Source organism: Mus pahari, chromosome 7 (genome assembly GCF_900095145.1).
Source record: "Mus pahari chromosome 7, PAHARI_EIJ_v1.1, whole genome shotgun sequence".
NCBI lineage: Eukaryota > Metazoa > Chordata > Mammalia > Rodentia > Muridae > Mus > Mus pahari.
This window is the reverse complement of record NC_034596.1, coordinates 76039436-76054855: the sequence shown is the minus strand read 5'-3', so window position 1 is coordinate 76054855 and position 15420 is coordinate 76039436. Positions and strand designations below refer to the sequence as shown.

General features: G+C 40.9%; 1 protein-coding gene across 2 annotated transcripts in view; it reads right to left on the bottom strand.

Moving 5' to 3' along the window:
* The window catches only part of Susd6 (sushi domain containing 6), a 97327-nt gene that overhangs the window by 30000 nt on the left and 51907 nt on the right, over positions 1 to 15420 (bottom strand). Inside the window, exon 3 of one of the 2 annotated variants that reach the window (XM_021202057.1) lies at positions 1099 to 1161. The exons of the other annotated variant lie outside the window; for it this stretch is intronic. Coding sequence (XP_021057716.1) covers positions 1099 to 1161 — 63 coding nt within the window. The remainder of the gene's footprint in view (positions 1 to 1098; positions 1162 to 15420) is intronic. 2 annotated transcript variants of the gene reach the window in all.

Here is a 15420-nt window from a genome sequence, read left to right as displayed (position 1 = left end):
AAAAAAAAAAAAAGAAAAAAAAAAAAGAAAAAAGAAATCCTCTTTTCTTGAAGCTACTACAAAAAAAAAGAAAAAGAAATCAGGCTGCAAAACAGCAGGGGCCAACCCTATATACACAATTTATGGGGAAGGAACTTAGAGAAGGGCTAGAGACACATCATCTTTCTTCCTCTAACAAAGCCGCAACTACAGCAAAGACAGAAGTTAACTTGAAGGAGTCATGGATTTAGTTCAGTGGTGGAGAGTTTGCTTAGCAAGCACAAACACCCTCCCCACCCCTGTATTTGGTACGAACTTAGAAATCTTCATTTTAATTGGAATGGTTGAGTTAACAGAGAGGCTAAGGGAATCATCTTCTCAGGATGAGAGTTCAGTTTTGTGGGGTCTGAGAGACAAATGGAGAGTGACTTTGAGTTAGAGAAAACAGCATAAGCAAGGTACTGGAGGCATAGGCCATTATATATGACGGGGACAACTCCATGCCCAGGAAACTCTAAGTTCTGGAACAAAAGTTGGAAGGAAACGTGGGGGTTATGCTGCTATGGAATGTGGATCTTACCAAAGGCTTACTGAAACTGCTTTGTGTGTAATGACTCCAAGTCTGAGATTCTGTTTTGTTTTTCAATACAGGGTTTCTCTGAGTAGCCCTGGCTTTCCTAGAACTCACTCTGTAGACCAAGCTGGCCTTGAACAGAGATATGCCTGCTTCTGCCTTTCCAGTGCTTGGATTAAAGGTTTGTGCCATCACCACTCAGCTCCAAGTGTGAGATTTTAAGAGTTATTTTAGCAGCATAATAGAAGGGAGATTTGTGGAGAGAGGAACAGGGAAGATACTGGAGACAGGAAAACCATTATAAGATATAAGACCTTGAATATCTTTACATATCATCTTCCCAGACACCTTCCCTTTCCAATTCCCTCTCCTACCCATTTTTCTCCTTCCATTGACATCTGATATCTATTTTGTTTCTCCTTCTGAGAAAGATTCAACCATCCTCCATTGGGTTCTCCTTGTTATTTAGCTTCTTTGGGTCTGTTGATTATAGCGTGGTTATGCTATATTTTATGGCTAATATCCACATATAATTGAGTACATACCATGCATGTCCTTTTGGGTCTGGGTTACCTCACTCAGGATATTTTCTAGTTCCATCCATTTACCTGCAAAATTCATAACATTAGGAGAGCAAGGGAAAGAGAAGGGAGATCGGTGGGGAGTGGGGAGGGGGGTTGGGGGGGAGTGATTCCCAGAGAGGGACGTCCCCTTCTCTTGGAAGGGGAAGACGGAATGGGGGGAGGACTTGCATGAGAGGGTACTGGGAGGAAAGGAAGGGCTGTTACTGGGTTGTAAATTGAATAAGTAAAAAAAAAAAAAGACCTTGAATATCAGCTATTTTTTGCTTGGAGAGGGCTGTCATTTGTACCCCTGACTATAGTTCACTGCCTGGCTATGTCCTACCTATCCACCCCAGCAGATACAACAGGAATAAGAACACCAGTGCCTCTGGACAGTGGATGCTTCTAGAATCTCTGTCACTGGTAGACCAGGGATCCAATATACCACCTCTGGGAGTCACTTTGCAATCTGCAAAATGCTAGATGTTTCTCTTAAAACAACAAAGACAGTCTGGAGAGGGTGGCAGAATCTCTGCCTACCCTCCTCCCATTCCCTACCCATAACGAAATTATAGAAAATGTTATATTCAAACTGGGTATTTTGGGGAAGACATAAAATTAAATATTATTTTTAGTAGTTCAAGTCCTAAAAAATGGAAGGCACCCATCATAAAATATACTCTAAAACTTCTAGAAGAAAATATAAGAGGCTATCTTTATAAAACTAGAATAAGAGAATATGCTTTCTACATTGAAAAATGATTATTAGTGTGTATTTATACATGTTATATGTGTGGGCACATATACCACAGTGTACATGTGGAGGTCAGAGTTGGTTCTCCTCCCACCAGGCTTACACGGAAAGCACTTTTACTTACTGAGCCATCTCATGTATCCTGAGAGACTATTTGAAACAGTACAAAGAAAGCATATCCCAGAGGAAATAAATACTAGTAAAATAATAGTTAAAACAGCATTGGTTCTCAAACTCTTTATTCTCAGGTTCCTTTACCATTATTAAAGGCATTAGCAGTAGGGGGAAAAGTACTATGCATGCATGTGTAGGCCAGATGTCGTGGTATGTGCACGTAGTCCTTGCTACACAGAAGCTAAAATAGCCAGGTAAGTCACTTGATCCCAGGAACCTGGGGCCAGTCTGGACAACATAGTGAATGAATGCCTCTTAAATAGAAAATAAAAAAATAATTATGAAGGACCACCTGAGCCACTAAAGCAAGATGCTATTGCCATATTTGAAAAAAAGCTAATTTATTCATAAATTCTTTTTAAAATAACAGGAAATAGATATTAACACTAGTGAGATCATGACGATACATCATGTTGCCTCTGCAAATTATGCTTCATATATGATGAATACAAAAAGGGCAAATAACATCTGTGTTAATAAGAAAACAGTTTTGATCTTGTCAAGCCCCTCCAAGAACCCCAGCCATAGAAAATTAAAAATGTTTAAATAATTTGTAAGCTAGGAGATAATAAAGGAAATAAAAAATTAAAAGTGACATCAGGATTTCTTTTCTTTTCTTTTCTTTTCTTTTTTCTTTAAAGATTTATTTATTTATTTATTATATGTAAGTACACTGTAGCTGTCTTCAGACATTCCAGAAGAGGGAGTCAGATGGTTGTGAGCCACCATGTGGTTGCTGGGATTTGAACTCAGGACCTTCGGAAGAGCAATCGTGTGCTCTTACCCGCTGAGCCATCTCACCAGCCCAGGATTTCTTTTCTTGTTCATTAGGTAGACAACACTTTAGTATTTAATATCAACTATAAAAAGTATGCTGAGAAATTGTTGAGAAAAAGGAATTTTCTTTTATTTCAGCAGAAGCATAAACTGGCACAACTATTTAGTAGAAGTACTTGACAAGATGCACAATGTTGGAGTCACACACTTCCCACACTTCAACAGCCCTGCTGCTAGAGGTATATGCTAGGAAGGCCTGTATACATAGCTTTTTTTTTTTTTTTTAAAAAGGATCTCTGTATGTAATTTTGGCTGGCCTACATCTTACTATGTAGTCCATGCTGGCCTCAAACACACAAATCCACCTGTTTCTGTCTCCCAAGTGCTGGAATTAAAGGTGTTTACTACCAAGTCCAAACCTGTATATAAATACATCTAATAACACATGTACAAGTATGTTCTTTGTGGCATTGTTTAAACAGTAGGAAAAATGCCTACCGATCAACCAATGACAATATTTTTATTTTATTAACACAATTACATTTACTATTATAATTTAGTTATTAATGGTAATTACAAATAAGTTCAACGCTACAACTGTTGTATTAATGCAGCAGAATATATGTAAATCTAAATCTTAAAAAAAAGTGAAAAAGTTATAAAAGCTTATTACACTTTAAAACACATACAGAGGGCTGAAAAGATGACTCGGCAATCATGAGCACTTGTTGCTCTTGCTGTAGACCTAGGTTTGATTCCCAACATCCATAATTTCAGTTCCAGGAGATCTGACACCCTCTTCTGACCTCTCCATGCACCAAGAATGCATGTGGTACACATATATACATACAGGCAAAACAACCATGCATAAAATACATGAATAAATCTGACAAAAAATTAAACACATACACTCTATATTGCTTAAGAATATATGTTTAAATACACAATAGCCTATAACCCAAGTATTATCAAATTGGTTTGTTATTGTTGTTTTATTTTTGAGATCATGTCTCTTACTTCTGGACTTATGCAATTCTCTCAGCTCATTTTCCCATGCTGAGAATCCAAGTATATATATTGTTTATTCAATGTTTGCAAATTTTTGGAGAAATGGCAACAGATTTAAAGAGGCTAGGATCTCAAAGATACTACATATAAATAAGTGTTCTTTCTACTACAATATTTTTAACCAATAATTTCTTATATTTTTCAGGCAATGTTGCCACAACTCTGTGAAGTTCTCCCAAGAACTAAGTCTAGGTAAGGTGAGGCAAAGGTTGGGCCCCTCCAAGGGATTAACAACTGCTTCAGCTGTTGCCTCAGGCTACCAGAAGTGACCTGAACAGCCTTTAGACAGTATTTTGCAATGTCCCCAAGCTAAGGCATATCATTTCTTATCATCTTATTTTTTTCTTTAAAAATTTATTTATTATATATAAGTACACTGTAGCTGTCTTCAGACACCTTAGAAGAGGGCATCAGATCTCATTACGGCTCATATGGTTGTGAGCCACCATGTGGTTGCTGGGATTTGAACTCAGGACCTTCAAGAAGAGCAGTCAGTCTCTTAACTGCTGAGCCATCTCTCCAACCCTGAAAACTGTTTTCTAATCTTCAGTACTTTAGGTTCCATTTGGTCTCTAAGTACAGACAGAAATCCTAAGAACTCACTTAAACTGCCAAGACCCATGGTAGACCTGTTTCCATCAATGCTGAAACTAACCTTGCCCTTCTTCAAAACACTCTCATATGAAACCTAAGACCCCAAATGGGATCAGAACTGTAAAGGTACTCTTACCAGTCAGAGTAGCAAGAGTAACTAGAAGCAGGCCAGAACTTAATGGCCTACCACCTTGCCTTTCAAGTGAGGCTAGCAACTGACTCAGCTACTGTAGTCAACTTAGTGAACATCCTTTCTCACCCACTCCCCTCACATTCATTCTTCCCCTGATTTCAATTAGGCCTAGATGATGGCAAGCTTTATGATGTCAAAACCCAGATCCCTGATCCGTGATGCTTTCTGAAACCACAGAAGGCACCAGAATGTTCTTGTATTAGTGTCTTCATGCAGTCCACCCTCACCAACTGCCACAGAATGATGGGGACAAGGGAGTAAAGTTTCTATTGCCTCTTCTATGAGGAGGACTGGGGAATCTAAGAAATTGTTTCACATTTTTAATTTTTTTTTTTTTTAAAGAATGTGGATTGCTGGTCTGTTCTTCAGGTTTATATAGGGATGGGAATCTCTGATTTTGAAAGCACAGCAAATGAAAAGAGGCACTGGGGCAGATGGAAAGGACCCACCACTCCCTAGGGCACCGGGCAGGTGTTAAGCACTGTTAAAGTCATTGTTAGTATTAACAGTAAGTTCTTTGAGTTCTTATTAAAAGTATTCCTATAAATAAGCAAAGATTGTGGTGGTGGTGGGGGGGGGGGGATGAGGCAATTTGACAACCCAATTAGCAGCTGTTAAACTATCTTTCTGCCCTGACTTAAAAAAAAAAAAACCTGTCAGTCAAATAGCCAGCCCAACTACCTCATACCAGCTCCCACCATCTACAATGCTCCATCCAGCCTTGAGAAAACTGCAACTAATTGCCTGGGCTCCTAAAGGCAGAGCCTCAGCAAGGGCTGTTTAAAACAGTTTCACCAGACTGTTTCCACAGCCCTAGTGAACTCTAGATGACCTTGCAATCCTAGGCCAAAAAGGAAGTACTTCTGGTGACCTAGCAGAGACTACTGATGCTAAGGAGGCACAGCTGATTAGTCCGACATACAAGCCTCAATGGCTGTGATTAGGCCAAATATCCATCCCTTGCTTATAAGCAGGGTGCTCAGGTTCACTTAGTGAGCCAGCTGGAATACCTTTCCTATGCTGCCTCCTCTTAATTTTGCTGCACCAGGGCCAATAAGTTTATCAAGTGGTCTTTTCTTCCCTCCTTTTAATAGTGCAGGCTGAGAAACAGTTGTATGGAGAGAAAGCCAAACAGTTGGCAGGTCTAGTTTGAAAATAGCATGGCCACCAGCTAACAGCTGAGGATGAAACAGCCAAACAGTTAAAGAGAAACCAGGGCAAGAGGAAAGGAGACAGAAGGAGAAAGTTGACAAGTGAGGACAGACAGATGAGGCTGAAGGATTAAGCCGCAGGGAGCCAAAAAGGAGAAACTGTGCATTCTAGTTGCCAGAAGAGTTCAGAGATATGTCAAAAGGCTAAAGATCTTAGACCTTAGAACAAGAACTGTTAACCTAGGTCAGTGTTAGGGGCTAAGGAATTCCAATTCCCAGACTAGAGAAGTGCTGTAGTATTGGCTGCTTCTAAGTGGTAAGGAATCCTGATACCATGGCCTTCCTGGAAGCTGCAATGCCAGCCACAGCTAAGAACTGTGTGGCCATACTGTATGTATATCCACATGGTGGACATAATACATGCAGACAAAACACTTTCATAGGTGAGATAATATGGATTCAAATACCAGTTTCCCAACTTCCTAGGACCACACAAAATAACACTTGTAGAGTTAACAGTCCAAATGTCACAGGCCTATAGGACTGCAACAATACAAAGTGCCACTTGCTACCACCTGCCTGGTGTCACAGCTTGCTGGCAGAGAGCAACACTTAAAGACTTCTTTACCTACAATTTCTATTCAGGTAGAGCAAAAGGATCCCTACAAATTTCAGCATCTTTTCTATACCCCAGAGTGCCAAGTAGTCAACTAATAACCAACTCCCCCCTTCTTCAAAATCCTCTGATTTGGATCCTGTCTACCAGGCCCAGATAAAGTTTCAGCTCTTCTTTTGCTAGACAGAAGCCGCTCAATGTGTGAACTACAAGAAAAACTAAGATTTCCTCTATCTTATCCTTTTTTCAATTAGACTGTAGGACCCTTCTTCCTATGAGTACATACACAAATGGTTTTTACTACTCAAATAGGTAGGAGTGCATTGCTTCAGTTCTAGCATTTATGAGGCTGGAACAAGTTTGAGACCAACCTGTGTCTCAAAATAGCAAACTATTTTAAGTCATTAAAACAGTACTAGACAGCTGGGCGAGGTGGCACATGCCTTTAATTCCAGCACTTGGGAGGCAGAGGCAGGTGAATTTCTGAGTTCGAGGCCAGCCTGGTCTACAGAGTGAGTTTCAGGACAGCCAGGGCTATACACAGAGAACCCTGTCTCAAAAAAACCAAAAATAAATAAATAGATAAATTAATTAATTAATTAATAAAAATAATAAAAAACAGTACTAGACAATGGCATGGAAGGTCAGTGTTTAAAACAAAATAGACAAAATTATACAGCATAAAAATATTTGAGGGGCTTGGTGGTTAAGAGCACTTGCTGCTCTTACAGAGGACTAAAGCTGGGCCCCTATTACTCACATGTCAACATCCTCTGTGGCTTCCATAGGTACCAGGAATGCATATGGAGCACATCTATACATTTAGGCAAAACACTCATAAATAAAATAAAAATAAATAAATTTTTTTTAGAAAGTATTCGATTTACAATGAGAGGATGTAGGTTCAAATTCCAGTTTCATCCTGTATGAACTGTGCCATGCTTCTTACAAGGATAACAACATAATAATATAATATACACAAATCTGATTTACATCATAGCTGTAGCTACAAATATCTGTTACTTCTCTGGCCTCCTGAAGTAGTTTGAATCATTTATTTTTCTTTAGAGTCAAGAATAGAAAAGTACAAGAACTAGAACTACATCTATGAAACTGTTTGTAGGTGTTACCATAGGCTGTCTGGAATCTGATGCTAAAGCCTCTGCATGCCTACCTGGGCCACGAGGGTCTGGAAACAACCTCAGATACTTTCTAAGACCAGAGAGCCCTCTGTGGTAGGACCCTTCCCCACCTGTCCCACCCAGACTCCAGGTGAATATGAGCTTCATCACAGCAACTGTCTCAGCTTTGGGAAATCCAGCCAAAGCCAGTCATTAAAATCATCTTCAAACCATACTTGCAGCAGATGAAAAGGCAGTGTGCAGTATCCAGCTGCCTAGATTAAAGCAGTGTGGGAAAGGAAATGAGAAACAGTCGTGATTTCCAATTACTGCTAACAAGAGCATGTTTAGAAGGGAGGAAATTAATGGAATCATCAAAAGACTGGTGATTTTACTTAAAACGAATCAAACCAACCTCAGTCTTTCCCTGTTTCAACAGAGTTCTTGGGCTAGTCAGTGCTTGAGTACCCTGAAACTGCCCAGGCTGGATCAGAGAGGCTAACAATTAACAAGGGCTGGGAAATCTTTGGCTCCCTAGCCACAGGGTAGAAAGACAGGGCCAGACAATGGTTCTGAGGCAGTATGTTAATTCCTTTTAAGTCAGAAGTCCTTTAGCTTGCCAATATAAACATCACCAGGCTCCAGCAGGAAAGAAAGGCAGAAAACAGGGTCAAATTCAACTTGCACAACAGCAAACTCCCTTAGGACAAAACATTCTGGAACTCACAGCTACTCTGAATAACATGGACAAAAAGAGAAGGGAACTGAGAGCCCTGAAGGGACATGTCATACAGTTATACACGGTCTCTGATGATCAACATGTGTATACCAACACACTCAACATACATATGCAGCTCTGACAGAATGGAAGGCATTATGGAGTTTGTTGGGTAAGGAGGGAAGGATGGAAGTGAGCAGGGCAGAGGAAGACAACCAAGGCTTATTAAGGGAGAAACTACAGTAAAGAAGAGGGACATAGATATAATTTCCTGTAGCTTCAATCCATCACAACACAGGCCACATTGTACCAGACAGTGGAGAATGTTGACTAGCAATCCTGTGCACCCTGGAAATAAGACAGGGCATCAGCCCATGAAGCTCTGCAGTGCAGTGTGGTGATCCTGAGTACAGGGGTGGGGATATGACCAGCATGAGAAATCACTCCTCTCTGGAAGCAGGCACTAGGAAAGCAACACACAATTTTTTCACTTTTGGCAAGTCAGTCCTTGGATACATGCCATTCTGATTCAGTGCTGCTTATCAAAAGTCCCTCCTCACAGAACAAAATCAAAGCAAGTTAACAATCATGCTGACAGAGAAAGAGATCTATCTTAGCATTAGAGGCATCATTCCCCTTGGAAAAGAAAGTGTCCTTGGAAATGGGACTGATGGCCAGTACCCCAGTTCAGGTTCTTGTTCCTTCATAACACAGAGTGCAAGCTCAGGAAAGGCTCCCTGAAACGCTGCCTTTTAAAACTCAGTCTACCAGAAAGGGCAGAATAGTAGTGGGATAAGATGGTCAAGGTAACCCAGAATGGGGATTTACCAAGTCACCCCTTTCTGTTGGATAGTTTCCAAGAACCAACAAATCTGGAGGAGACAAGGCAAAGGCCTGCCAGGTCCTCCTTTAATATTTAGATTTTTCTAGTTTTAAAATTAAGTTGGTGCTGGGCAGTGGTAGCTCATACCTTTAGTCCCAGCGCTTGGAAGGCAGAGGCAGGCAGATCTCTGTTGAGTTCACCTGGTCTACAGATGGAGTTCCAGGACAGCCAGGGCTACACAGAGAAACCTTGTCTCAAAAAAACTAAAATCAAAACCAAACCAAAACAAAACAAAACAAACTAAACCAACCTACCTACAAAATAAATAAACGATAAAATTAAGTTGGTGGGTGGATTCAGGATCTTTACACCCTCCTCTGTTCACTTGACCAAAACTTGCTCTGAAAGTGGTAAGATAGGTTCATTCATTCTCCAGAATGACTAGAGATTTAACATGAAGCCATTCTGCCCAAATACTATCTGTAGTGGCTAAGTATTAGTATTTCAGCAAAAGTGGGGTAGGACATAAACTGACAAAGAGTACACTACTCCTACCTATAAGGGTGTTTCATCATGGGAATCACTGTGGGCCCTCTGACACATTTTGGCACACACCAGTGGAGGGAGTGGGTTTCCATTGGTATGTGCCAGGAAGTCAGTATTGTGATACACAATCCAGCATCTCAGACACTGTCAACCAGAGTCTAAACTCTGCTGGTTCCTCTGTTCTCTGTCCTTCGCTCCATACATTCTCTTCTTAGACTCTTGTTTCTCTAGTCTATAACAGGACTCATTTTCAATAGAAAAACAGATGTCAGATTCACAGTCCTGACTACAATACCTTTGTCTGATATGGCCATTGTCTGTGGAAAAATTATTTGGGGAGCTAAAGAGATGAGATGGACAAGCAGTTAGAGGCACATATTACTCTTCTAGAGTATCTGAGATTAGTTCGCAGCACCCAAACCTAACAACTCATAACAGCCTGTCACTCCAGTTCCAAAAGAATCTTATCCTCTGGCAGGCACCTGTATACGCGTGCGCGTGCACACACACACACACACACACACACACACACACTCCAAATCTCCTTAAACACACCTTAACTATTCCTACATTTACCTGGAACCAACTTGTTTTTTTTAACATTAAACATTATAAACTGATTTTAAATCCTTTAAATAAAACATACAACTTTAAAAATGATTACCAGTGAAAGTCATTATGACCTAAGACATAAAAAGTGAACACTATATTTTTAAAAATTGCCTAATAACCAATCTTCTCAATGCAAGAAGGGCTAATTGAACCACAAAGTCTCTGATCTTCCTAACAGGATGCTAAGAATAATACATGAACCAGTGGGTCCCTTTACTGAAAGCCATTCTAAAGAAACCTGAGATGTATCTATCTCTGTTAAGCTAGTTCTCTGAAACCTAGAACACAGCAGATAGAGCAGTCCCCACCCTATTTCCACAATTACTCCAGTAGAGCAGATCTCAAATGATAAATCCACATGGGCCAGATGGCACTGTATTATTATACTGAATACCTTCTGTATTCTCCCTTCCCTCTCACATCCATTGGCCTCCCCAAGAAATCCATGACACTAGCCAAGATCCACAGGGGACCCCTCACAGTGCATCAGAGAAATAAGAAACTCCTGTCAGACATGTCTCCATAGGCTAGCTGAGCTGTGGTAGGACAGGATGGAGAAGGGGGACCTATTTGGACTCTTCCCCATAAGCAGGCTGCACAAATGAGCCTGCCAATTCCTGTCTCAAAGGGAAATAGAAGACCAACTACCAATTTTATCATCCTCAATCTTCTCCCACAGCTTGTACTTAAATTTATCTTCCTCTAACCCTCCCTACTTCCCTGCTTAGAATCAATCCCTTAGTATTTGTTTTTCTTGCATGCTTTAATCCTTCAGACCCTACAGGAGAGATTGTTCCTCCTCTTCTTCACCTCTGACACTCACGGGGAAGGGTGTCTATCTCTACCAGCAGCATCCTGCCTCTCTGCAGGACACTAAACTTTTCTTTTGGTGCCGTGTGGTCTAAACTCATTAATATTTTAGACTATGGTTAGGCATCAATTTTCTTTTTGGAAACTTCAGTTTCTGAACATATTCTACCAAAGTGAAAGTGATCAAACATTCACCGTCCACAGTAATGAGTATACCAGTTTAGGGATTCAGTGTCCTTGATTCCAGTTGGGGTTTTGTTTTGGTTTTTCTGAATGCTAGTTTTAACAGAAGTGAAATGGAGTGCTGAGGAGGTGTCTCAATTGGTAAAGTGATTGGTATGCAATCAGAGTCTGAGTTCAGATTCCAACACCCAATCAAAAACTCAGATGTGGTACTGTGCCTATGAACCCATTGCTGAGTAAACAGAAACAGGTAAATCCCTGGACTTCACGAGCCAGCCATCCTAGTTGATTTATGAAATTCCAGCTTCAATGAAAGACCCCATCTCAAAAAAGACAAATCAATACCAATAAAAGAAGACACCCAAAGTTAACCAACCGTCTGGCCTCCACAAGCATATGTGCACACAAACACATGCACCATCCTACACCCTACCACAACCCAAAGCAACCTGGCAAGTTCTGAGGGAAGGACACACAGCAGATGTTACACTACTTTCTTCCCTTCCAAGGTCCCCACCACCTGGCTGTGGTCTGCCACCCTAAGGTTTCATACTGTAAAAGTGATGATATCCACAACATTTAATCTCTGTCACCACCCTATCTGGTGTGTGCAATACCATTCCAACATTATAGACTCAATCACTGGGGACAGAGTTTGAGAATCTAGCTCAAAATAACACTCGGTGTTCATGGCTGAACTATGATTTATTTATACAAGCCAGCCTGACTGAAAAGACATGTTACCTCCTTATGCCTTCCTGCCTTTTCTGCCTACTAACTCCTGTTTGCCTTTAGGTTTCTCCCCCACATCACAGTGACTATCCCAATCTTTTCAGAAGACCTTTCTATGTGTATTCCAGTGTAGGGCTTGAGTCCCTCACCAGAGCACATGTCACGTGGAACTAGTTCAGAGTAGTGTCAAAGCCTAGCCATGTACTCATTACATTCTTGTAATCAGAGTGCTATACCACAGCTCCGCCTAAATCTCAGGGCAGGGTACTGTTCCTGGTACCATTAATGATCTCATACGCTGCCAAGTGACAGCTTCCATCACAAACCAGTTCAGTATCTGGCTCCCAGAAAGCCCTCCATGCCATTACTCTTGCTGCATCCCTTCGCTTACCTTCTGTCAACACAAACTTGCTAAATAATGGACTTGATGCTGATTATGAAAATACTAAACCCAACTGTTTCACAGCAAAAAACCTGGAAAGTCTGGGTCTCGAATTAGTCATTTGTCTGTTGCTGTGACAGAATATCTAACAAAAGCAACATAAAGAAACTATTTCTTTTGGTTCACACACTGAGGGAAGAGTCCACTGTGGCTGTTGGCAAAAATGTGAAGCTGCTTATACTGCATCTAGGCAGTGGCAGAAGCGTCATGTCAGGCAGCTAGTCAGAAGCAGAGAGCTATGAACCATGCTGCTCAGTTAGTTTCCTTTCTCCTTTTTATTTAGTTTGGGGAACCTCAGCCTTACAAAATGGTGCCACTCTTCTCATTTAGGTCAAGTCTTCCCACCTCAACTAACCCCTCCTAAACACATCCAGGTAATTCCATGGTGATTCTAAATCCTACCAAGTAACTAACCATCACATGGTCACTAGAGTTTGGAGCATGTTTTTAGGATTTTTAATACAATGCATTATAATCTTCAAAACAAAGAATTCCAGTTTTCCAAGGCCACAATCTCCTAAGTTTTATCAATCTGGTTGACTTTTTCAAATCAAAGACAGCCAAGCATTAGACTTCTATTCCTGGGGAAAATGCTGACATTCCCCTAAGGAAAAGGACCAGAACTAAAGACTCTTGTTAATTCCACTTAAGGAAAAGGACCAGAGCTAAAGACTCTTGTTAATTCCACTTATGTACATACAACAAAGCCTATTTTCCTTCCTTAAAAATTATTAGTTTGGGGCTGGAGAGGTGGCTCAGAGGTTAAGAGCACTGACTGCTCTTCCAGAGGTCCTGAGTTCAATTCCCAGCAACCACATGGTGGCTCACAACCATCTATAATGAGATCTGATGCCCTCTTCTGGAGTGTCTGAAGCTAGCAACTGTGTACTCAAATAAATAAAATAAATAAATCTTAAAAAAAAATTATTAGTTTGTTTTTCTACTGTTGAGATAAATACCATGAACACAAACAATGCATGGAAGAGTGTACTTTGGCTTATGGTTCCAGAGGGAAGGTACTAAGTAGCAGGCATGGCAGAAGGAATAGGAAGCTGAGAGATCACAAGCACATAGCAGAGAAAAGGCTAACTGGAAGAATGGTGAGGAAGAAGTCTCATAGCATGTACCTCTAGCAAGGCTGCACCACTTAAACCTCCTCTAACCAAGTAGGAACTAAGTGTTCAAATACCCAAGTCTATGTGTAACATTCCTCATTCAAACCCATAAGTGGTAAGGGGACAGATGGTGTCCTATAAAGAGGTGACTCTGAACTGGATCTTGCATGATAAAGAGAAGTGTGGGAGGGTAAGAAAGCAGGTGGGATTCTAGGCATGGGAAGAATAAGATGAGAATAGGCTTGAAGATGCTAATCTTCAAGCAAAAAGGAATAAAGATGGCCTTTAGCCTTGACCTTTAGAGACAAAGACTAGGTGGCCAGAAGAAGAGGAGGCTATGGATAAAGTATAAAGTCAAACCCATTCAAACAACACTACTCCAGCCTAAGGAAGAGTTTAGAAATGCCATGGTTTTCATTTACATTCTTCTACTGATCTCTCCCCTCCACTCTGGTCTTCCTTTTCCCTGTTCATTTTCCTTCTTCTCCTCTCTTCTCCCCTCCTTTCCTCTACTCCAGATCTAAAGGGTTCCACTTTGGGCCACCAGATCCCTGCCCAGGCTGGAAATCAGCCCATTCTACAATGGATTCTGGGATCTACTAGGTCCTCTCCACCCACATTCCTGCAGTCTGAAAATACTTTCATATGCTTCTCAACTTCCTCACCGTAAAGTTGGAGACAAAGATCTTCTCACCAGAATTATAAATCAACAGGGAGGTCCCCATGCTGTTACTACTCATGGGCCTTAGAATTAGTTCTGTCAGTCCTCTTACAGAGGACAACCCACAATGAAGTACCACCCAAAGTGGACTTTCCCCAGGACACCCTTGGGATTATTATTGGCCTAGGTAAGCAAAGGAACAACATAGAATTTTGTCCCTGCCTTCAATGAGATTAAGAGCAAATACATATAAAACCAAAAGAAAAAAGAACTAAAGACTGAGAAACTTAAGTATAAACAACCTCAAAAAACCAGAAAGCTCAGAAAACAAAAACAAAACAAAACAAAAAAAAGAGTCTCCTTTTAAGGATACAAAGCAGAAATCTATACCACCTAATAAAGTCTCTAGCTAACTTCTCAGTCCAGGAATTGGCAAGTTTGAGTAACTGTGCATAGCTGTCAATAAGTCTAAGTGAACTATATATACTGGCTCAAAACATCTGCTTAAAAACACTACTACTGCAACCCAGCAGTAATGTGAACAACTTTAAAGGGGAGAGAGGCTTTTTCCCTATGACCCTAAACCTCTCTGCACCTATCCCCACGCTTAGGAAACGTGAACAGGCTGCCATCAGAACCACTCAAAGTCATCTGCAGGCAATAATCTCAGCTACAGTCTTGTGCTCTCAGCCATTCCTAAGTCAACAAGGCTGAACTGTCAGAACTCAAGCCAGTGACAACATACGTCCCACCCGCTCTGGAGGAGACACGTGTCTACTACACATGAAGAACTGACCTCACCCTCTACATTTCATAAAGTGTTCCTTGTTAGTCAGAATAATTAATGCTATAGCAGATTTTGTAACCCTGCTTGCTGTACTCAGTCTTAACTTCCTGAAACCCACTTATGCCCCACCCCCCATAAGAGTTGCAATATCAAAAATACTCTCTACCCTCAAAAAAGCTTTGCGGAAAAGAAAACTTGTACCTATCTTCCTTATATTGCTGCTTGAAAATTTAACAATTATATGTGAATATGTAGCTATTTGCAAAGCTAACAAGTTAATAAGTCAAACAAGGAGAAAATCTCTCGAGATGTCAAAGAATCTAGGTAGAAAAGGCTCTTAAAATTAGGAATTCTGACAGCCAGGCGTGGTGGCGCACGCCTTTAATCCCAGCACTTGGGAGGCAGAGGCAGGCGGATTTCTGAGTTC